The sequence below is a fragment of the Hemitrygon akajei genome, chromosome 11, assembly GCF_048418815.1.
Source record: "Hemitrygon akajei chromosome 11, sHemAka1.3, whole genome shotgun sequence".
Classification (NCBI taxonomy): Eukaryota; Metazoa; Chordata; class Chondrichthyes; order Myliobatiformes; family Dasyatidae; genus Hemitrygon; species Hemitrygon akajei.
In genome coordinates this window covers 22,951,685-22,976,789 of record NC_133134.1, presented here as the reverse complement: position 1 = coordinate 22,976,789, position 25,105 = coordinate 22,951,685, and the positions used below count along the sequence as shown (strand labels likewise).

The following is a 25,105-nucleotide window of genomic DNA, read 5'->3' as shown; positions in this document are numbered from 1 at the left end:
TATCAATGTGAATTTGGCATTTAACACTGCCTATCTTGTCTTCTGTTTCACACTGCCAAAACTAAGGTGAATGACCTATGGGCTGTATCCTCGTGTGTTGTAATCATGCAAGTTCAACTCACCTGTATATCTGTAATATCCTTAGTATGGAGTACACGGGGACAATATTAGCTGCTACCAGCCAATGTATTTAGAGCCATTAGTATTTTTTAAGAACTTAGAGCCATTTGGGGTTTGGTTCCTTTGATAATGAACTTTAACCTAACTGTACTTGGAATGAGGGTGCAAGCTCCCAGACTTTCCATACAACAGGTACAACAGAAAGTTGTACAACTGTTGTCTTTCCATACAAAGACCAGCAAAAATAGTAAACCTACCAGCTGTGGTACGACTAGTTGCACACTGATTACAGCAAGCCTTTCCCAATACATTGCAAAGAACACAAGGAAGAGGAATGACGGCAAGTTCTGCATTAATATATGACCCCTCAACAATAATTCCACTTCCCCTGACCCTAAGATGAGCCTGTAGCAATTTATCCTCCATTAAGGGGAGTTGCATTAATTTAATTGAATGTTGAGTTCCCCCTCCCTTCTTACTCTGACTTCTCATCTTTTTTTCCAATCTTGATGGAGGGTCTCGGCCCGAAATGTGGACTGATTACTCTTTTCCACGGATGCTGCCTGGCCTGCTGATTTCCTCCAGCATTTAGTGCATGTTGAGTTTTGAAGATGTTTTTGCTCCACGATGTGTCAGACTTGGTCTCTCAGAAATAATATTGCAAGTGATCAAGGCATATCAACCAGTGGAAAGGAGATAATTTTAAGTACTTTTCAGAACTCAGGATATTTCAAAATGCATAATAACTAAAGCCTCAGTTAATCTGCACCACAAGCAGCAATGTGATGACCAGGTAATAGGTTTTTGTGATCTTGATTAATGAATAAATATTGGTAAGAGCACCTCTGCCTGTCTTCAAATATGCACCATGTAATATTTATTATAGAATAGATTGTACCTTGAAGCTGCTCCTCTTCTAATTCATCACCTGCTCATTTCCACAGAAAAGTACTACCACAGAACCAAAAGGGCACCAGTAGCATAATCTGATATTTGTAAGTAGCAGTTCAGAATTTGCTTCAGAGAGTTGTGTAAATAATCTGGTAAAGAAAGGGCTGAGACATTGAATAAATGTAAGATAAAAGCATCAGTTATAAAAATACATAAAGGAAAGGTGTCAGTAGATTGGTACAAAGTTGAGTATATGGAGTTAAAACATAATTTCAATTAGGCTCATGGGACTGAATGCCCCAGTCCTTTCCTAGGTGTCTATATACCACATTCTCAACCAGAACCAAGTGTGTTTCCAATGCCCATTACAGAAAAAAGGAAAGGGAAGAAAAGTAACAGGAAAAGGTGAAAGTTGAAATGGGCCTGAAAGAGTACTGTTAAATAAATTTTTAAAATGCTGAGAGTTTGATTTATCAACTCAATACAAAGGAATTTGTCAATGGCCCTTTCCGGGGAATTCAGTTGAAATGTCATTAGTATAGAGAATAGTCAATGACAGTATTGTAATTATATTAATTACACTCAGTGAAATTAAGGACTGATAGAAGCAATCACATTGTCATGCAGTGTAAAACTTAACAGTTAACTAGATGCCTAGGTGAGTTTGACAATGAAAGTAAATGTTTGTGAAAGAACAAAATTCTGAAAGGAGACTTGAATTGTATTAAGTAAAGGAGGAGGAAAAAGAATAACTTGTTCATCATTAACTAGGTAAGCTACATTAGAGAAAGAGGACAATTCAGAACAGAACGTGCCATGAAATTGACAGATCGTGAAAAATAGAGGAAAGGGTAACTAAGTCAGGAACATGTGTAAAATCTATTTACGGTGTTAGAGGTCATAGAAAACTGTGACTATTAGGGTGAAGAGAATTAACCAAAGTATTAAGTGTTGATAATATCACATTGTATAATCTGTCTATAAATTATCAAAAGTTATAATTATAATCAATACATTAAAAACAAATAGGATTGCTGGAAGTTTAGAATAGGTAAGTCACTGGGGCCAGATGAGATATACCCCAGGTTACCAAGGGAAGTGAGGGAAGAAATTGCTACACCTTTGGTGATGATCTTTGTGTCCTCACTGGCCATACAAGATGGTATCTGATCATTGGAGTGTGGTAAATTTTATTCCTTTGTTCAAGAAAGGGATAGGGATAACTCTGAGAATTATAGACTAGCAGATCTTATGTCAGTGGTGGACAAATTTTTGGAGAGGATTCTTCGAGAAAGGATTGACAGGCATTTGGAGAAGAATAACCTGATCAGGGCTAGTCAGTATGGCTTTGTGAGGTGCAGGCTATGCTTCATGAGCCTGATTGAATTATTTGAGGAAATACATGATAGATAGAGGAAAAAACTGAGCTACATTAAGTATATATATGTCTATTGAAATAAGTAATGCAGAAAAAAAGAAATAAAGTAGTGAGGTAGTTTTCGTGGGTTCAATATTCATTTAGAAATTGGATGGCGGGGGGGTGGGGGGAGCTGTTCCTGAATTGCTGTGTGTGTACCTTCACCTCCTACCTGATGGTAACAATGAGAAGAGGGCAAGTCCTGGATGGTGGGGATCCTTAATGATGAATGCCACCTTTATAAGGCACTGCTCCTTGAGAGGTCTTGTATACTACGGAGGCGAGTACCCATGATGGAGCTGACTAATTCTGCAACTTTGATTTGCTAAAATGCAAAATATATGGCTGGATTTTCCTCAAATTATATAAGCTTCTGACCCTGTCTTTGAAACGGTTGTGAACAATTGTACTTATCAATGCATACTCCACTTCCAGATTCAAATGCAACCTTCTGTATTTTTCAATCTGAAAATAGAGTGTGCGCTTCCAATTTATTCTCCTAGGTAAAATACTAACTCTACCTCTTTTTGAGATGGTTTTCAACTAATTTAAAATATCAAATTCAAAGTTATTGTCATCTGACTGTACATGCAGTACAGTATATATAGCCAATGAAACAGCGTTCCTCTGGGCCATGGTGCACCCTCAATACATTTATCTAACACAGCACATAAAATATTACCACAAAAATATGTAAGATTGTTTGCAGCATATTAAGTGACATTTGTCAAATATCAAAGTAGACACTTTCTATTCATTTATTCAGGAACTTAATTAAATCGTCATTCATTTTGGCTTTGTTTTGGATTTCAGAAGGAAATAATTTGTTTATTAGAAATATACTATTGATCTAGCTACAAGTAACAACCAGCTACTCTAATAGGAATGTTTCAAAAGAACAACTTGTTCTAGGGATTCTGAGCTGATATCTTACAAACTTCTTTAATTGAAAACAAGCATTCATTCCCACTTGCACATGACACCTCTTCCTCTTTATTCTGCACAATCTCATGATTCACATACCTAGTACTGTCCATTAAAACTCTTTTGTTCTCAGCACACTTTCCAACAGCTAAGAAATTTTGCATCCAGATGCACTGTACCATCTGTGTAGGTATTTGAAAATAAAATATTTCAAAATAGAAAGAAAATCAGCTACATAGAATTTGCAGATAAATTCTGGTGAATCTCTCCTAGCAACAAGCCACCTTACACTGGCCCTAGAATCACAAGTGTATAATATCCAATTACCTTTGCAATTACACTTCAAACAAAGCCAGCCTGACCTGCAATTAACCTGAATATTGATTTCAATAATCCAACATAATTATTTCAATAGTCTACACTCTGGTAGTAGGATTGTACAAGTTGTACTATGTGGTATAATATTCTTGCTACTGTCAAACAGGATATTCATAAGCAAAACATATGTTAAAATATATTATAAATGGAATAAAATACTTAAGTCTTGAAATTATCTTGCTGCAAGCAAATAAACAATCAGGCTGTTTTATAAATTCAATAATAAATTAAGATAAAGCCTTTCTGATCTAGTTCTCAGTTAAATTATACACAGTGCTTTATCAAAAAAAAATCACATGGCAAACTGGGTGCAAACAATGATCAAATAATCAGTAAATTCTCTGGAGAAAAGCTTTGCTATTAAACTAAAATCTTCCATGACTCAGCTCAATTAAGTACATTTAGCCAGAGGGTAGAATTCATTGATACAGATGTCTGTGGAGGCCAAGTCATTGAGGAGGCTGATAGGTTCTTGATTAGTAAGGGCATCAAAGACTATGGGAAAAGGCTGGAGAAAGGGTTTGAGAGGGATAATAAATCAGGCATGGTGGAATGGCGGAGCAGACATGATGGGCCAAATGGCCTAATTCTGCTTGTTTGCCTTATGGTCTTAATTACATTAAAATAATTCTCAGATTAAAGAGTGGCAGTCTGCTGCAGCTTAATACAACTGACATTGGCTTAGCATACATTAAAAAAATTAAGTTGGTGTTTAATGCCATCATGAATGAGTAACTGACATTAAGTAAATGCAAATTTAATAATAAAACAAAAAATGGATCCAATAGCCTCAAGTGCTGAACATGTATAAACATTATACACAGCTTCAGCCCAGATATGCTGAGAAATCCATCTCTTTGATCCTTCATCAGCCACTCTGGCAAAAAATGTTGTTGATTTTAATGTTTTAATCATTTCATAATGTATAATTTCATTTTTAAAATTTTATTTGCCGCAATCTTGTCTTTGTTTCCAATTACTCCTAGCTTTACAATAGTAATTATTTAAGACACATTAAGATCTATTTGCTGCTGAGCCCTCTGTATGTGCATAGCCAAACTTATTAAAACACCAATTTTTTTTAATAAAGTGCCCATTTTCCTAACTTCTTAAGGCTCATTTGTAAAAGTCTTCTCAAAGGACACAGAACAGGCACAAAAACCTGGTGATTAATTTGATCTGTGGTGAAGTCAGCTTTATAGGCAAGGGTCCTTTACACTGCAGTTTTTTTTAAAGTAATGTCAAGGTTTACAGGCATTTGATTTACATTGTAATTTTGTGTTGTTGCAAACTTGTAGGTTTAAAGTGCTAAAATTCAGATTGTCTTTGGTGCCATTGTGATTTAAAGTTGTAAAAGTTTGGACCAATTTGTCAATGGTCACAGACTGAAGGAAAGGGCAGTCTGTAAATAAATTGATAACTTTTTGCCAGCACTTAACAGTAACTTAATTTTTAGCCACTGATCATTACTTTCTTGATTTTAAAAAAAAGGTAGAAACACACTTGCCAGACAAGAATAGTTCATTGTTTATAGCTGAGAGTTTGGGCGTGGAACTTGTTGGAACTATGTGGACCAGGCTGAGTCTGCCCCCTTCAAGAAAAGTCATTAAATCTGAAGTTCACTCCCACTGATCATGGCAATTAAATTAGATGTAGATGCAAATTGATAACCATCAATTCCTAATTTAGTTAGAACTAATACTTGCTTAAGAATGCAGCTTATAGTTACAGTTTTCATCTGATTATTCTCTTTGAGTAGGGCCTTGTTGTTTTACCATGTAATAGTACTGAGTGCAAGATGGCGGGTAGTATTGTCGAATGTTCTGTGAAAGTGTGCTAATAGATATGCCTCCACTGATTCTTCATCAAGACAAACCACACACATGCTTTGCTTGGAATAACTCCCAAATCTACTTTTATACAATGAACTGAATAAAGTTGGTGGGTCACTCAATGTAACAGTCATTGATAAAAAAATACACATTTTCACAAACTATCACAATTTTATTAAAAAGCACACAGAACCTTATAAAATACTGCAAAATGAGGGTCACCAAAATTAGATTTGTTTTACAAAAGATTCAAGCTAAAAGGGAGGATATATATACTAAGTCAAAACTAATTATTGCATATACCTTGCAGAGCTCCACCACTCAGGAACACTAGTAATGTTAACCAGCAATTTGAATTTATTAACAAATAGCGGGAGTTAGGAAAGCACACTGAGCAAACAATCAAGGAAAAATATTGAAGCGCTATATACAAAAAGAAAAGAGGTTTGTAGAGCAGAAAACAGCAGGTAAGGAATTTGAAGAACATAGCAAATGCAATCGTAATAAACAGCTTGACTAAAACCTGTTCAGCGCCTGGTGATGTCAATTCTAAGGCTGCAAATTTCTAAAGCATTTCTATAGTTGTCTTCAGTAATTCAAAGATCCAGAGACATCTCAGAAATGTAATAAAATCATGTAGATCTCCCAATGAAAATTATATCGCTATAGCCCATTTCACACATATGTAATCTTCACTTTCAGTTCATTGACTGCAAACATGTGCTTGAAGGGAAAAAAAGATCACAGCTGTCCGATGTCCAAGCAAAACAAAACCAATTTTAACTATGCAAAATAAATGAGAAAATATTGAAGGTATCAGGAGACATCAATCCATCACTTTGAACACCTATTTAAATTATATACAGGATTTCTGTCTTTTCTGAAAAATACAAATTTCAAGTTTTAAACCGTACACATTCTCTGATATTAAATGAATGCTTGAAAATCACAACAACTGATTGGTATAAAGACTTTGCCAAATGGATTATTAGCTTCCACAGCTGTCCATTCCTAACAGAATGTTTGCTCCGGTTCATCCCTTTGCTGGGTTCAGTAAATAAAATCAGATACAATGATCTGTTATCATTAAGTTATCTATGATATTCTTCGCAATCCACCTCCTCTTGACTGAGCTTTATACTTTCAATTTATAGTAAAACTCTGATGATCCAGCACCATTAGAACCTTTGGTGGCATTGATTTCTGGTTCTATTATTTTACACTTCTATTTCACTTTCTGTTTACATGTTAAGTAGAAATATAATTTTCTAGTGAACCAGGTGAATTTAAAGGAGTGGGAAATTGTATTTATGCAACTTAAACGGAAGCCACCAAGCTGAAACACAGGCACTCTGAACTCCAACCTTAACTTCCAATGTTCCTAATCCCAATATATGTATACAATATATCACTGACCTAGTGAGTATATAGATCCACAATGGTGTGTCTGAGATAACAATGCCCCATCAATACATAATTGCTATTTATTTCCATAAGCTTGCATAATCCATTAAGTACATCAATAGATACCACATGAAAAGAATGACAGCATTTCTTCCCCTTCCAGCAGATTCAACACCTCTCCTTAGTGTATGGTTTCACTGAATTGCTTCAGACTTCAACGTTCATTGTTGCACAGTTTAGGCATTGCAAAACTGCAATTTTTTTTCTTGCAACTTTGATAAAGGGACTGATTTTCTTACTATTGCACTTTCTGTCTTTTCATGGGTCTCACTTCTGTGAGCTTTTCTTTATTTGTCATTTTGTTTTGATGCATGACGGGACTCTCCAGCAATGAGGGTTTGACACTTTTGGCCACAGCCCAGGTCCAGAGACACTGTTCTATTTTGTGCGGTGTCCAGTCATTCACCGAGTCATCTGTAAAAGATGTGTTCATTGTTAATAGAATGGCAACGTCAAAATACAGTCAATAGACAATAGGTGCAGAAGTAGACCATTCGGCCCTTTGAGCCTGCACCGCCATTCTGAGATCATGGCTGATCATCTACTATCAATACCCGGTTCCTGCTTTGTCCCCATATCCCTTGATTCCCCTATCCATAAGATAACTATCTAGCTCCTTCTTGAAAGCATCCAGAGAATTGGCCTCCACTGCCTTCCAAGGCAGTGCATTCCAGACCCCCACAACTCTCTGGGAGAAGAAGTTTTTCCTTAACTCTGTCCTAAAAGACCTACCCCTTATTCTCAAACCATGCCCTCTGGTACTGGACTCTCCCAGCATCTGGAACATATTTCCTGCCTCTATCTTGTCCAATCCCTTAATAATCTTACATGTTGCAATCAGATCCCCTCTCAATCTCCTTAATTCCAGCGTGTACAAGCCCAGTCTCTCTAACCTCTCTGCGAAGACAGTCCGGACATCCCAGGAATTAACCTTGTGAATCTACGCTGCACTTCCTCTACAGCCAGGATGTCCTTCCTTAACCCTAGAGACCAAAACTGTACACAATACTCCAGGTGTGGTCTCACCAGGGCCCTGTACAAATGCAAAAGGATTTCCTTGCTCTTGTACTCAATTCCCTTTGTAATAAAGGCCAACATTCCATTAGCCTTCTTCACTGCCTGCTGCACTTGCTCATTCACCTTCAGTGACTGATGAACAAGGACTCCTAGATCTCTTTGTATTTCTCCTTTACCCAACTCTACACCATTCAGTTAATAATCTGCCTTTCTGTTCTTACTCCCAAAGTGGATAACCTCACACTTATTCACATTAAACGTCATCTGCCAAGTATCTGCCCACTCATTCAGCCTATCCAAGTCACCCTGAATTCTCCTAACATCCTCATCACATGTCACACTGCCACCCAGCTTCGTGTCATCAGCAAACTTGCTGATGTTATTCTCAATGCCTTCATCTAAATTGTTGATGTATACATATACATCACACTGACACAGACCAATAAGATCAAAGCACTGGATTTAATCACTGCATGACTCAATAGAAAATCTTGCACAAGGAAATGAATTCCAAGATTGTGAATGGATCTCATCAAACATACATTACATTCAGAACAAACTCCTAGATGCGTCCTTCTTCATAATTTATAAATTCTGAATCACCACACCCCAAATTTAAGTTATTAATGGACGTTAATAACAGGAATTGGCTTAATACCGAAAGCAAGAAAACCAAACCTTCATCTGTCTGAAGCCAAATCAGAACTATTGTTCATTCCTTCGTCAATTCTGTACCCATGTAACTCCTGGTGTACAGAGCGTAGTACACATCTGAAAATGGACCTAAATCAAGATCATCTTGATATGTAATTAGATCAAGCTTAACTCCAATTTTCCTGTGAATTTTGTTCAATAAAATAATATAAATTTGGGTATGCTAAATTGTTAATCATTTAGCTGAAGAAAAGTGTAACCTGCATTAACAAAGTGTTTTTCATCATCTTTGAACTCTATGCCTATCAAGTAATATTGAAGTATACTATTGTAATATGGGAGCTACACAATTTAAATACAAGACTATAATTTAACATCTTACAATCTGATTTCAAGGTGAGATCACATACTCATCTGTCTACTAAATAACAATCTTTACCCTAACTCTTAATTGTGAACTTCTTTGTTAAAGCCACATTTACCTTGTGTATTTGACATAAAGAATTTAGAAAACTTCAGTACACAAAAACACATTTCCATACGATTTCCTTTGACACAAAATAGTGCACATCTGTGTATATATGGGGAAAACTTACTTGTATTGAGTTGTTCTACACACTCCCTCACCTTGTCCAGGTAAAGGATGTAGTGCTTAAGTGTGTACTTAATGGGAACCAAGCCTGGGATTGACTCTACCGCTTCATCAGCCATGAAAGCAGCTTCCTGAGGAGCACCAGTAACCAACACAGCTAAGCACAAGAGAAAGCTTTCCATTAGAATATAAGCGACCCACATGAATAAGCAAAGAAGGTAATGTGATGTAAGTGCTTTCTTACCTGATGCGGTGGCAGGTCCCACTGCCTTCAGCTTGGTGAGCTCCGTGATTGCAGCCGACACATCAGGAAGCAGCTTGAAAGCTTTCCGCGTACATGACTCCACACTGCTCACAGAGTTACTTGCAACCATCTTCTGCAGCATCGGACGGAATTTGCCTCTCTATCAGAAATTAGGCACGGGAAGAAAAGTCAAATCAGTAGGTGTGATCCCACTGCAATATTACAAATCTAAAGGTCTATAGAATAAACTTTACATCTGTAATGGACGACTGCATGAGCAGCATTGTGTCTGCGCTCACAGTACTTACATCATCCAAGTTGCTAACCTAGAAATGATGCAATCAAAAATAACGCACTCTTCCTTTTGGACTAAACTCTACACTTGGGATAGAAATATATAAAAAATGAAAATGTGGAGTTCTCCACACCAGAAAACAGGTAAAGCCAAACCATTAGGCCATTCAATCCTTGAAGCCTATTCCTCCATTCAATAAGACTGTGGCTAATCATTGATTACAGTAACCTGTTCAAGCTTACTCTCAGTCATCATCTCCAAGAACAATATCCAATTCTTTCTAAAATATATTTAACAGTTTGGCTTTAACTGCTTTCTGGTGTACAGAACTTGACAGATTCATCTGTCTGAGGGAGAAAATTTTCTCATCATCCTCAGTCTTAAATGGTGTACTCCTTATCTAGCATTAGGAACATTTTTCCTGTATTAATCTGTCCAAATTTGTTTGACTTTATTGAGATCCCCTCTCATTCTTCTAAATTCTAGTAAATACAACCCTGATTGATCGACTGTCTTCAGACATTAGCCCTGCCAGCTTAAGAATCAATCTAGTGACCTTCCCTGAACTCTCTCCATAGCAAAAGTATCCTACCTCAGATAAAGAGATCAAAACTGCACACAATATGCAAGGTGTGGTCTCATCAAGACCATATAGAATTACAAAATTACCCCTGGTCTTACAGAGAATCCTCTTGCCAAGAAGAGCAGCATATCATGTGTCTTCTCTTCCTGAACCTACATGTTTAACGTCAGTAACCCTCAGGTTTGTGTTGCACTTCCCCCTTTCCTAACCTATCACCAGATGATATCTGCCTTCCTGTTACTGCCAACAAATGAGATAACTTCATATTTATCCATATTATATAGCATCTGTTATGATTTCACCCACTCCCTCAACTTCCAAATCAACTGGACCTTTTCTGCATCTTCTTTAATGCTTGCCTCCCATCAGCTTTCTGCAAACTTGCAGTTCCCTCATCCAAATCATTATTATATGTGGTGGATAACTGTGATACCAGCACCAGTCCTGTTCAACCCACTGGTCACTATCTGCTACTTGGAAAGAGATATGTTTATTCCTATTAACCAAACAGATCTCTATGCATATAAATAGCTTAACACATATCAGCATTTGTTTTGCACACTAATTTCTCATATAAGACCTTACTGAAGCTTCCTGAAAGTCCAACGATATTAGATCCACCGGGCATTTGCTCTCATCTACTTTGGATCGACTGGCTTTACTCCTATGAATCCTACCACAACTAGGCTTCAATAATATAATGTAATTTGAATTTGGTGGCAAAAGCATGATAACTGAATGGAGGTATATCAATTATTCACAGCACACAAGAACGAAGCTCTGTAAGCTGATTTCAGTGTAGCAAATAGACAAAATTCAGGAAAATGGTATTTAACCAATACGAGTTTAATAAACAATCAATTATTTCTTGTAGTTCAAAAATCTGATGTTTCATAACCACAGCCAAAAATCAGACTATTGATTTAGACTAAATCTAATATACAGGCAGGTACCTGAAGGTTGCTGAAGATTTTGTTAGTACTCTTTGGAAAAGAGTATTCTATATTATCTGACATGAGAGAAATTTGGGAAAAGATTCTGGGAGGGATGACAGGACAAATGTAATAATAATATACAGAATAACTGAAGCAGCAAACTATGTTCCTATTGATTAGTAGGGAAGGCCAGTATGCATGCAAAAAAATCAAATAAAGTTTTTTGTTGCTCAGATAACAGAACACTATGGGACAAAGTTCTAATTCTTGGCAAACCTTTAAATGAGAGTGGGATCTGTACCCGGCAGATATTATATCATAAAAAAAGATGGGCAAAACATTTGACAATGTGGTCTCCTGAACTTGTTTACTAAGAGGTTTTTCAAATTTCCTTTTGTTCATTTGATTAGATTTTGATTTTTTTTTGTCTGGAGATGGCTTACCTGCTTTGTGCAAAGATTAACTAGTGACAATAAAAGGCAGGATGTTCTCTACCAACACTATAAAATGTGTCTAGGAGAGTACAATGATGGGAGCACTTTTCTAGGGTTTAAACCTCTAATCAAAACTCCTCCAAAGACCCAGCATTGTACTCAGCAACAGATGCAAAGATTTCAATTTTGATCTCATTTCTGCACAAAGAAAGTGGATTGCACTCCAGGGATCCCAACTTATCTCTCTACCAGGTTTAATGGGGGGGGGGGGGGGTAGGAAAAACAGTACAAGCAGAATTCCCAATCTCGAATGCCGAAGAAAACAAACATGCAGAAATAATCTCAAATTTCATTACATATAGCCAACCCTACCCATTTAACTTACCGTCAGCTTCCACTCCATCAACTGAACCAGCTCAGCATGAGTGAGAAATTTCTCCGTACGACTGCGAACAATTTCTGGTAACTCTTCCTGATACCTTTATTAGAAACACTAAACTTCAGATTGACCACCAATAAGTCAAAGAGCAGGTAAGTTAACTTCTCTCATTCTCTACTATAAACCACACACTATTCCTACAGGCATTAAACACTTTACACATCTATTTACATTGATACAAGTGGTCTTGTGATACTTCATTAATAAACAGATGGTTGTGCTGGTCTTCCCTCCCACTACCATAAAATATATTGACTGTTAATTGCATTTATAAAGGGCAATTTAAACCTGAATTTATTTATTCAGAGTTACAGCAAGTAATGGGCCCTTCCCGCCCAACGAACCACACTGCCCAGCAACCCACCGAGCCTAATCATAGGACAATTAGCAACGGCCAATTAACCTACAAACCAGTACACCCTTGGACTGCAAGAGGAAACTGGAGCACCCGGAGGAAACTCACGCGGTTCATGGGGAGAACATACAAATTCCTTACAGGCGGTGTCATAATTGTACCCCAAATGCCCCAGGCTGTAATAACTACATGCTAACCGCTACACTAATTGTCAAGATTATTTGTTACAAAATAGTAGTAAATTTCAAATCCTATCCCAAACCATTCTCTTTTCATGTTAAAGGAAAACAGGATGTGGGTGGGCAAGGGGCTAACCAAACTTCAGGAGACGATGACCGCTTTGTTGAGTACCTCCGCTCTGTTTATATGCGCTATTTGCTGCTCCCATTTGGTAGTCTCACATTGTCACACTAATCTGTCCATCCTTAGTCTCCTCCACTGCTAGTCTGAGGCCAGAACTAAATTCTACCTGGATAGTCCACGTACTATACAATGGCATTAACACTGAATACTCCAATATCAGATAACACATTCCTGCTCTCCTTCAGATCTACCCAGGTCCTCTCATGCACCCCCCAACCCACATTACTCTGTTTCTCTCTCCTCCTCTACCTTTTCCATCTTCTCACCACCAAGACAAGTCAAGTCAACTTTTATTGTCATTTCGACCTTAACTGCTGGTACAGTACATAGTAAAAATGAGACAACGTTTTTTCAGGACCATGGTTTACATGACACGGTACAAAAAACTAGACTGAACTACGCAATGAAAAAAACAGAGAAAGCTATACTACAGACCTACATTGGACTGCATAAAGTGCACAAAAACAGTGCAGACATTACAATAAATAATAAACAAGACAGTAGGACAAGGTGTCAGTCCAGGCTTCAGGTATTGAGGAGTCTGATAGCTTGGGGGAAGAAACTGTTATATAGTCTGGTCATAAGAGCCCGAATGCTTCGGAGCCTTTTCCCAGACGGCAGGAGGGAGAAGAGATTGTATGAGGGGTGCATGGGGTCCTTCATAATGCTGTTTCCTTTGCGGATGCAGCGCGTAGTGTAAATGTCTGTGATGGCGGGAAGAGAGACCCCGATGATCCTCTCAGCTGACCTCACTATCCGCTGCAGGGTCTTGCGATCCGAGATGGTGCAATTTCCGAACCAGGCAGTGATGCAGCTGCTCAGGATGCTCTCAATACAACCCCTGTAGAATGTGATGAGAATGGGGGGTGGGAGATGGACTTTCCTCAGCCTTCGCAAAAAGTAGAGACGCTGCTGGGCTTTCTTTGCTGGTGTTGAGGGACCAGGTGAGATTCTCCGTCAGGTGAACACCAAGAAATTTGGTGCTTCACCACACAATCCTCCCACTTGCCCTCCTATCACTTCCCGTCCCCTCCATGTTGCATCTGCCCACTATCTCTCCCTTATTTGGTCATATTCTTCAGCCTTGTTCCTTATCACATTTCACAAACTGCAGTCCTTTGTCATCTCCCAGCCTCTGTCTCCCCTCTTCCACCCTGATTCCATCTGTCAATCAATTTTCCCCTTGCCTGTATGTACCTATCTCTTGCCAGCTCTTGTTCCACCGCTCCACACTATTCTTTCAATCCAAATGAAAGGTCTCAACTTGAAATGTCGCACTGCCCATTTCCCTCTGTGGATTTCAGCCTGACCTGCTGAAATCCTGTTCTTTTTTTTGTTTTAAAATTCATGACCTCAGCTTCAAATCTCTTCAGTGTTTTGCTTCACCTTCCCTACATTTTTTGTCCTATATGAGTGAGCCTTCAGCAGTATCAACATAAACAACTCTCTTTCAGCTGTTCTGTTGGCCATTTCTGAAATACGCATCTTCAATACACTTCATTGTTGTTTCTTTGTCTGGATTCAAAGTTTCTTTATGAACAATAACTTTGAAAATCATTTTACTATTTTATGTGCTCAATAATCCACACTCATCAAACTTACTGCATCCCGCACGCATTTCCAAGGAATATTTTACAGGAGTAAATCAAGCAACTAAAAAGTTTCCAACATAAGAAAACGTTATTATTATTTTAAAAAAGTTTACAACAGTCAATGCAACTTCAGGGTCAGGTGTTTCCTTTGTGAAAGGCACTTTCAGCCACCATGACCAAGAATGCAGAAAGTATGAATCCGTTGATTGAAGTGAGAATCTGAGAAGCCATAGGTTTGCTTGAACAGATTCCAGTTTTATTTGTGAAGTAGATAACTGTTAATTGCAAACTTTAAATGCACACACATTGGCCACAATAGAAAAGCAAAACAAAGCAGAATGATCTAAAGACATCTGTCTACCTTTAGCAGATTTGTTTAAATTATTCAAGATCTACCCCTCACCACTTATCCAGTGCAGTCAGCTTGCCTGCTTTAACTCCTTTGGATGCCGTCGCCTTTGCTTTGATGACATCCTCGTAAATTGCAAGGACAGACCTCCATACAGCAGGATCCTTACAGTCATACAGTCTGCCGTTTCCAGACATGGTTTCATGCAAAAGAGGCTTCAACCTGCAGGTTTTCATCAATTTGTTATTTTATAGTGATATCAAACTTGATCAACATTCTCTACTGATATCCATTGATAACCTGGAATGTGTAAGATTTGCTATGTATGAAAAAAGTCTTAAATTGCTCATATCCCTGAAGCACATTGAACAACCAACATTTTTGCTGGTGGAGCTCAAAGTTGAGCAGCATCTGTGGTGTGGACGGGGTGGGGGGGAGAGACAGGAATTGTAGACGTTTGGGAGTCAAAGTCCAGCATCAGAATTGAACAACTCCTGAACGAAATGTTGAGCAAAGTGCGGCCTGGCATGCTGCACAAATTGTGGCAGATGTGCAGTTTTCCAGATCAGAAGTTAAACTGAGGTTCTACTTTCTTCAAGTAAACATCAATAGAGTATAATGCCTGTCCTTGCTGGCTCCTCTAGCACTCTAATTCCCTGCCAGCATTACTGGCAAACATATTATCTGATTACTATTAGAATGTTGCTTACTTGAATTTAGTGTAAAATGCCAGCTAGATATTTAAAAGCAGATTATAATACTTTTGCTGCAGAGCAGACTATCAACTGGGGATTATATAATGAAACTACCCCATAACTTCTTTTCCACAAACAGAAAGGAAAAAGTACGAGATGTTATATTAGTCTTACATTTATCACATGAGAACAAAAAGACTCATAAATCGTTGTCATTGAGCAAAATGAAGAACAAAAAAAAACTTTGGAATAACATGCACAAAATGTTGGAGGAACTTAATAAGTCAGGCAATATCTATGGAGGGGAATAAACAGTCAACGTTTCGGGCCGAGTCCCTTCATCAGGACTAGAAGGGGAGAAGGGCAGAAAGTTGAAACTAGAAATTCATAATAAAAACAGAAATATCCAAGAAACCAAACAGCAATTGTGTCCAAAGAAACAAAGTTAATGTTTCAGGGTGATTAATTTTTTTTCCAATAAAATGTACTCCTATTTTAAGCCACTTTGTTCAATGTCTTTGTGTTCGGAATTTACAAAACACCGACAGTGGTTGAACACCCAAGCGAATTCTGAGGAAGGCAACAAACTTGAAATTTGTGACAAATTAGGTAAATCCCACTTCAAAGTCAAAGTTGAGTTTATTAGTTTATGCACAAGTAACTGCGAATACAGATACAGTGAACGCTTACTTGCAGCAGGACTACAGGCACGTAGAATCAGATAAGCAGCATTCACAAGAAATACAACTATTTCGCACCAATTACCTGCAGCAACTTCAAGCTATTCTATCATTATTTAATACCATCGAGTTAAACCCCTTTACACCATCAAACCCACTCCCCCTCAGTGTGGTCAGCAACTCACCTCCTAGTCGACTCTCGTACGTCATCAAACAAGCGCGCTGGATATGGAGAGATGACGCTACCTACCCCGGTCTGGCGGCGCCGGCTTCCTGACGTCATCAGCGAGCAGCGATGGTGACGTCACCGAGCGCCGCTGTTTACGTGCGTTCTGTACACAAACGGCCCCGGTTGCTTTCGAGCCCTTTCCGGCAACTCTGGGGACCGGACCGTGCCTGGGACCAAGGTCACAGCACCCCGTCTTCCATTTCGGTAAACTTCGGGGAGCCGGTCGCTAGAGACACGTCCGGCTGGGTGGGCAAGCTCGAACTTTGGCTTGGGCCCGCTGCACGGTGTCGGAGTGCTTCAGGACGCCGGCTTGTCTCCGCGCCTGTGTGGTCGAGCCACCGGGGATCCGGAGGGACAGCATGTCCGGAAGCCCAGAGAAGAGCCTTACTGCCCAAGAGCTGAAGGAGCAAGGGAATCGCCTCTTCCTCGGTAGGAAGTATCAAGAAGCCGCGGCCTCCTACAGCAAGGCCATAGTGAGTATCTCAACTGGAGTCGGGGAGCAGAGGCGGCAAGGAGCCCGGCCTCAGTTCAGTCAGACTCCCCAATTCCAGCTAAAGGTGTACAGAAGATCTCAGAAATATCTTCCACCCTGTTCATTGTGCTTTGTCATTCCTGGCTGTGGAATTGGGAACTAGTGGCTATCAGAACAAAACTGCAATTGTTCATGTGACTTGCTCGGCGTTAATATTGTGGCAGTTTTTATAGCTTTATTCTGCTACCACATTCAGTATTTCTGCGACATAAGCCAGATTTTGATGTGGATTTAGTCGACGAAATATAGAAGTGTAAACTTCTATATATATATCTATATATCTGTATGTATTTGTGTGTGTGTATATATGTGATTGTCTATATATAGTGTGTATATATATTTATACATACACACACATATGTAGTGTATATGTATAGTGCGCATATAGCGATATGAGTTAAGTTACACCTGGTGAATATATAATGGTAATATTAAGGTGTCTTGAACTTGTTGCATAATTGTAATGATAGTAATTATTTAATTCTGAAGATCAACATTAACTGTATGTTGGAATTCTGAAATCAAGTTTGTTTATAAAGTTATATGGTTCTCAGTTGTTTTAACCCTGTAACAGTATTTGTTCCACAAACTAGCATGATACTGCAAGACTGAAATATGTCTTTTTAAGTGAGACTTTACTAACTTTATAATTTGTGGAGTTGGTTCACACCAGTAATGTAAAAAGACTGATACGTTTTGCAAGATTTCATTTCTGTAGAATGTAAAACAGTAGAGCACAGGAAAAGGCCCATGATGTCTACGGCAATGTGAATTCACATTTAGCTGGGTGTAATTTATATCCCTCCGTCAACTGAATGTGGCTGTCCAAGTGCCCCTTAAATGCTGTTATTACATCTTCCACCGCTTTCCTTGGCTATGCATTCCAGGCTGCCACCACTCTCTGAGTGGGGGGAGAAAATTGCCTTGCAAATCTCCTTGAAACTTACCTTATTTTTACCTTGCGACAGAGAGTGACGATCCACCATGTCTATGTCTGGTCATAATCTATATTCTTCTGACAGTTCACTCTTGGTCTCTGACACTCCAAACAAAACAATCCAAGTTTGTCCTTTATCTCCATCTAGTTAATACTAAATTGTGTTGAGCTATTATTCTGCCCAGTCCCTTGGACATGCACCTGGACCATAGGCCTCTGTACCCCTCCCATCCATGTACCTATTCAAATTTCTCTTAAATGTTGAAACCAAAGCCACATCCACCACTGTGAAATGCAAATTAAAGGCAAGTCATAGAAAACTACAGCACAGAAACAGACCCTTCAGCCCATCTAGTCCATGCTGAACCATTTAAACTGCCTACTCCCATCGACCTGCACCAGAACCATAGCCCTCCATCCATGTACCTATCCAAGCTTCTTTTAAATGTTGACATCGAGCTTGCATGCATCACTTGTGCTGGCAGCTCATTCCATACACTCAACATCATCTGAATGAAGAAATTTCTCCTCATGTTCCCCTTAAACATTTCACCTTTCACCCTTAACCCATGACCTTGAGTTGTAGTCTCACTCAACCTGAGTGAAAAAGGCCTGCTTGCATTTACCTTATCTACATCCATCATAATTTTGTATATCTCTATCAAATCTCCCTTCATTCAGCTATGCCCTAGGAAATAAAGTCCTAACCTATTCAGCCTTTCCCAATAACTCAGATCCCCAAGTCTTGACAATATCCTTGTAAATTTTCTCTGCACTCTTTCAATCTTATTGACATCTTTTCTATAGGCAGGTGACTAAAATGGCACACATTTCTATAAATTAGACCAGCAGCATCTTAACCAACTTCAACATAACATCCCAACTCCTGTACTCAATACATTGATTTCTGAAAGCGAACGTGCCAAAGGCTTTCTTTACAACCCTGTCTACATATGATGCCACTTTCGGAGACCTATTGATCTGTATTCCCAGACCTGTCTGTTCTACCGCACTCCTCCGTGGCCTCCTGCTCACTGTGCAAGTCCTACCCTGGTTGGTCCACCCCAAGTGCAATACCTTACAGTTGTCTGCATTAAATTTCATCTGCCATTTTTCAGCTGCTTCAGATCCGGCTGCAAACTTTAGCAGTCTACTTCACTGTTTGCTACACTCTCAATCTTGGTGTCATCTGCAAATTTGTTAATCCATTTTATCACATTATCATCCAGAATGTTGACAGAGATAACAAACAGCAACAGACTCTGCACTGATCCATGTGGCACACCATGAAACACAGGCCTCGGTTTGGAGAAGCAACCATTTACTACACTCTCTGGCTTCTCCTGCAAAGCCAATGTCTAATCCAATCTGCTACCTCTTCTTGAATGACAAGGCACTGAATCTTCTTGACCAACCTCCCATGCAGGACCTTTTAAAGGCCTTGCTAAAATCCACATAGAGAACATCCACTGTTTTTCCTTCATCAACTTTCTTGGTACTTTCCTTGAAAAACTCTGTAAAATTTGTGAGGCATGACCTATTATGCACAAAGCCATGTTGACTATCCCTACAACACTCACAAAATGCTGGTGGACGCAGCAGGTCAGGCAGCATCTACAGGGAGAAGCACTGTCGACGTTTCGGGCCAAGATGGCCCGAAACATCGACAGCGCTTCTCCCTATGGGTGCTGCCTGACCTCCTGCATTCCACCAGCATTTTGTGTGTGTTGCTTGAATTTCCAGCATCTGCAGATTTCCTCGTGTTTAACTATCCCTAATCAGTCCCTGTCTAGTATGTGGTCCCTTAGAATGCCTTCCAATACCTTACCCACTACTGATGTCAGGCTCATTAGCCTATAATTTCCTGGGTTGTTCTTGGAGTCTTTCTTAGACATCCTCCGGCACCTCAGCCATGGCTAAAGACATTTTAAATATCTCTGCTAGGGCCCTTGTAATTTCTAAACTAGTCTCCCACAGGGTCTGAGGGAACACCTTGTCAGGCCCTGGGGATTTATTCACCCTAATTTGCCTCAAAACAGCAAACACCTTCCCTGTAATCTGTATGTGGTTCATGACCTCACTGCAGCTTTGCTTCAGTTCTATAGACTCTGTGTCTGCCTCACAAGTAAATACAAATGCAAAACAATCCATTTACGATCTCCCCCAACTCTTGACTCCATGCGTAGGTGACCACTCTGATCTTTCAGATGACCAATTCTGTTCCTTGCTATCATTTTGCTCTTGATACATCTGTAGAAGCCTTTGGGATTCTCCTTCACCTTGTTTACTAGAACAACCTCCTACCTTCTTTTAACCCTCCTGATTCTCTTACATTTCTTGTACTCCTTAAGTACCTCATTTGCTCCTTCCTACCAATACCTGCTGTGCACTTTTTTTCTGTACCAGGGCCTCAATTTCTCTCATAAACCAAGGTTCCCAAAAACTCTTATCCTTGCCTTTTATTTTAACAGGAACATACAAACTTTACTCTCAAAATTTAAACTTTTTAAGGCCTGCCAATTCCCAAGTACTCCTTTGGCAGAAAACTTACTGTCCCGATCCACACTTGCCAGATGCTTTCTGATACCATCAAAATTGGCCTTTCTCCAATTTAGAATCTCAACCCAAATACCAGAGCTATCCTTCTCCATAATTAACCTGAAACTAATGATCACTAAATGCAAAGTGTTCCCCTATGCTTTGCCAAAGTGTCACTTGCCCTGCCTCATTCCCTAATAGGAGATTAGTGTCACACTAGGGGATAGGGGAGTCAAGGGATATGGGGACAAGGCAGGAACCGGGTATTGATAGTAGATGATCAGCCATGATCTCAGAATGGCGGTGCAGGCTCGAAGGGCCAAATGGTCTACTTCTGCGTCTGTTGTCACTGTCTCTAGTTCAGACCTCTGTGTACTGATTAAAGCAACTTTCTTGAACATATTTTACAAGCACTTTCCCATCCAGCCCTTTTACAGTATGGGAGTCCCAGTCAATATGTGGAAAGTTAAAGTCTCCTACTATTACAACCTTATGTTTCTTGAAACAGTCTGTGATTTCTCTACAGATTTGCTCCTCTAAATCTTGTAGACAGTTGGGTGGTCTGTAATATAACTATTAACATTCTCATCCCCTCCTTAAGCCTCAGTTCTACACATATTGCCTCAGTAGATGAGTTCTCTAATCTGTCCTGTTTGAGCACTGCAGTGACATTTTTTCCTGGCATCCCAACCATTTCCTCATCTAAAACAACAGAACTCTGGAACATTGAGCTGCCAGGCCTGCGCTTCCTGCAACCAAGTCTCACTAATGGCTAACATGTCATAATTCTATGTTTCCTCTTACATTTGACCTCCCAAAGTACACTTATTTGGATTAAACTCAATCTGTCAGTTCTCTGCCCATATTTGCAATTGATCTAGATCCTGCAATATCTTTTGACAATCTTCTTCACTATCCACAGCTTCCCAATTTTCATGCAAACCTACTAATTAGCTCAGTTTCATTTTTGTCTAGTTCATTTATTTGTTTATTATGTATCACAACACCAGAGGTCTCAGTACTGAATCCTGTAGAACATCACTGGTCACAGGCTTTCAGTTGTAAACCCTCTTTCTTCTGTGTCTAACCCAATACTGAATCCAATCTAACAAGTCTCTGTGGATCCCATTTGTGTTATTCTTCTAGATCAGCCTATTATTATTTTTGAACAACTCCCACTGGTCATATATGGATTTACCTTTAAAAAAACAGCTGTTCCCTATCTATCATCCCTAGCTCTTACCTAGTACAGTTGTAATTAGCCTCCCCTCAATTTAGCACTTTCCTCCAAGGTCCAGTCTTATTTTTTTCCACGACTGTCTGAACAGTGAGATTTGTAATCACAGTAAGAACACAAAATGCTCTTCCATTGAAATTCTATTCACCGGGTTTGCCTCATTTCCCAGTACAAGGTCTGCTGTAGTCAGACCCTTTATGGGTTGGATTATTGTCATTCTGTTTCAAGAAACCTTCCTGGATCCATTTAACAAATCCTGCCTCATCTAAGCCTCTAACACTAATGAAGTTTCAGTTAATACAGAGAAAATTAAAGTCACAATTCACAGAATCACTGTTGTTTTCACATCTTTCCATAATCTGCCTGCATATTTGCTCCACTATCTCCCTTGGGCTATGGCGAGGATTACATTACAACCACATCAGAATGATTGCAGTTTCTTATTCTTAAACTATACTGATTGCCTCACTAGATGGTCCCTCAAGGATGTCTGCTCAAAATGCAGCTGTGACATGCACCCTAGTCCCCCACCTCTTTTAAATCTTTCTTTACCGCGTTGGAAACTCCTAAACCCTGGAACGTTGAGCTGCCACTCCTGCCCTTTTCTTAACCAAGCCTCTGTAATGGTCACAGCATTATAGTTCTAACCAGCAAACCTGTCTCTTGAGTTCATCTGCCTTTCCCATAACACACCTTGCGTTGAAAAAAGTACAATTTAATCTCTCAGTCTAAAGGAACTGAAATCTGTTGCATAGCAGCAGGTGATATAGACAGCTTGGTGGAATGGACAGTTAGCTGGCATTTGAAATTTAATAGTGAGAAATGCAAAGATTTAGCTTATATTAGGAAATATAATAAATAATATAAACTATAGCCATAGTTCCAAAAGGAATATAAGAACAAAGGGTCATCGATGATGGCAAGGCAGGTTAAGAAAATGGTTTCAAGAAATGAAATGCTGAGTTTTATAAATATGGATTTAGTGAAAAGAACAAGAAAATCATGATAAAACACTGGTTTGGCTGCTCAGGGACATTGTATCCACTTCTATTACTTTTTAGGAAATATGTACTGTCTAGAGAGGATGCAAAATAAATTTTAAAAATTAAAAAAAATCTCAGGGATGAGGGACCTGTGTGGATTGACTAGTGAAATGGGATTTTTTTTCTGTTAGTCAAAAGTAATACAGCTCAGAAATCGGAATTGCACCCACCTCCAGAGCATTCCGACCCGTTACGCTAATCCCATCGAGGATGATCTCGATGATGGCTGTGTAGAATTGACCATTATGATCTGGGGAAGATGGAACTGTATCAACTGCTGCAGGAAGTACATCCTCTGTTATGAAGGCTCTCCTGGAGAAATAATGATCCCTAGGAAGCTGAATGTTGAAACGGTGCTAACTGTGGTGTTGTTGGTGAGTGTGTAGAGAGGAGACTCACTTGACCTGAAGCTGATACGCATCATGGTTTTGAGGGCAGTGGGCTCCAAGTTATTGTTATTGCACCAGAACACTATCTTGTTTACTTCTTGGTAGTACTTGGTTTGTGGCCTCTGGTGACTTGTCAGTGGTGCTATCCATGAACTTTATGGATCACTGAAGACACAATCATTGGTATAGAGAGAAAATAGGAATGAAGAGAGAAGACAAACCCGTGGTGCGCCAATGCTTAGTGAACGGGATGTGAAGATGTGCTTGCCTAGTTTCTCACACTGCCTCCTGTCAGTGAGGAAGTTTATAATCCTCCTGCAGATGGGAGCTGGTATGTTAAGTTTGGAGAGCTTCGCTGGTAGAAGCTCAAGGATGATGGTATTAAAGGCTGAACTGAAATCAGCAAAGAAAATCCTGACATGTGTACTAGGGCAGATGAAGCACTGCAGAATGAAGTCAAGACCAGATGTTAATGGCATCATCTACAGATCTATAAGGTAAACTGCAGCAGACCTTGAAAATTTTGAGCTATGGATTTGAGAAATGGCTTGATTAGCCTCTCAAAATCTTTGACTCCTATGACTGCAGCTGGTATTGGCCCATGGCATAATAAAGGTTGAGAACTCCTGAGTTAAGTGATTTTTGATTTTTTTCAGAGACTGGAACAATAACAGATTTCATGAAATGTGCTGGAACAGTGCATAGTCTGAGAAACTGATGGAAAATGTCTGAAAAGACTAGACAGCCGGTTAGTGTAGTGTTTAAGTAAGAGGCAGGGGAGACAGTCAGGGCCAGTAACCTTCTTGATATTTTGCTTCCTGAACAGCTTCTTCAACCTTTGCTTCCTTTACAGCAAAGGTGTGAGGCATTGGTGATGGTCTGGTTGACTGGGCACTAGTGGGGAGCTTTGAAGTGTGATCCGTGAGTCAAATCTGCAGTAGAATTCATTTAACTGGTTTGGAAGGAGGGAGTCATCGGTTCAGGGGTCCCTTCTCTTTGTAGTTGGCAATGGACTGAAGTGATGCTAAAAAGTTTCTGACCCCTTTAGAATTTTTCTCTATTTCTGCATAAATACGACCTAAAATGTGATTACATAGTCATGTAAGTCATAAAACTAGAGAACCCAATTAAATAAATAACACAAAAAATTATATTAATTTATTTTTTTATTGAGAATTTACATGTATTTGTTGGAAAAAAAGTATGTCAACCTTTGCTTTCAGTTAATGGTATGTCTTCCTTGCATAGCAATAACTTCAACCAAACATTTCCGGTAACTGTTGATCGATCCTGCACATGAGCTTGGAGGAATTTTAGACCATTCCTCCAAACAAAACTCCTCCAGTTCATCAACATTTCTGGATGCCTTGCATGAACACCACTCTTCAGGTCATGACATTGCATCTCAATTGGGTTAAGATCTATACTCTGACTTGGCCATTTCAAAATACAATTTTTTTTCTTGTTAAACTATTCTGTTGTTGATTTACTCTTGAGTTTCAGATCATTGTCTTGTTGCATCACCCAACTTCTATTAATCTTCAGGTGACAGAACGCTACCTTGATATTCTCCTGTAAAATGTCCTGATACAATTTTGGATTCATTGCTCCTGCAGTGATTGCAAGCTGTCCAAGCCCTGAGGCAGCAAAGCAGCCCCAAACCATGATGCTTCTTCCACCATGCTTCACAGTTGAGATGAGGATTTGGTGTTGGTGTCTAGTGCCCTTTTTCCACCAAACATAGTGTGCATTTCTGCCCAAAAGTTAAACTTTTGTCTCATTTGTTCACAGAATTTTGTCTCAGAAGCATTCTGGAACATCCACGTGGTCTTTGCAAACTGGAGACGTGCAGCAAAGATTTTTTTTGGAGGGCAGTGGTTTCCTATGTGTTGTCCTTCCATGAGCACCATTCTTGTTCAGTGTTTTTCTTCTAGTGGACGCATGAAC

At 39.3% G+C, this 25,105-nt stretch overlaps 2 protein-coding genes across 2 annotated transcripts in view; one reads left to right on the top strand and one right to left on the bottom strand.

Moving 5' to 3' along the window:
- Nucleotides 1-5,713: 5,713 nt before the first annotated feature.
- On the bottom strand, nucleotides 5,714-16,551 carry LOC140735394 (uncharacterized). The gene is made up of 6 exons (XM_073060398.1): nucleotides 16,439-16,551; nucleotides 14,933-15,100; nucleotides 12,166-12,259; nucleotides 9,534-9,693; nucleotides 9,294-9,446; nucleotides 5,714-7,440 (listed from the first exon to the last, which is right to left on the bottom strand). Exons 1-6 carry the CDS (start codon nucleotides 16,534-16,536, stop codon nucleotides 7,265-7,267), a joined length of 849 nt encoding a protein of 282 aa, XP_072916499.1. The 5' UTR covers nucleotides 16,537-16,551; the 3' UTR covers nucleotides 5,714-7,264.
- The window catches only part of stub1 (STIP1 homology and U-Box containing protein 1), a 42,528-nt gene continuing 33,974 nt past the window's right edge, over nucleotides 16,552-25,105 (top strand). Inside the window, exon 1 of the mRNA XM_073060396.1 lies at nucleotides 16,552-16,955. Within this exon, the coding sequence (XP_072916497.1) occupies nucleotides 16,842-16,955 (114 nt within the window). The 5' untranslated portion in view covers nucleotides 16,552-16,841. The remainder of the gene's footprint in view (nucleotides 16,956-25,105) is intronic.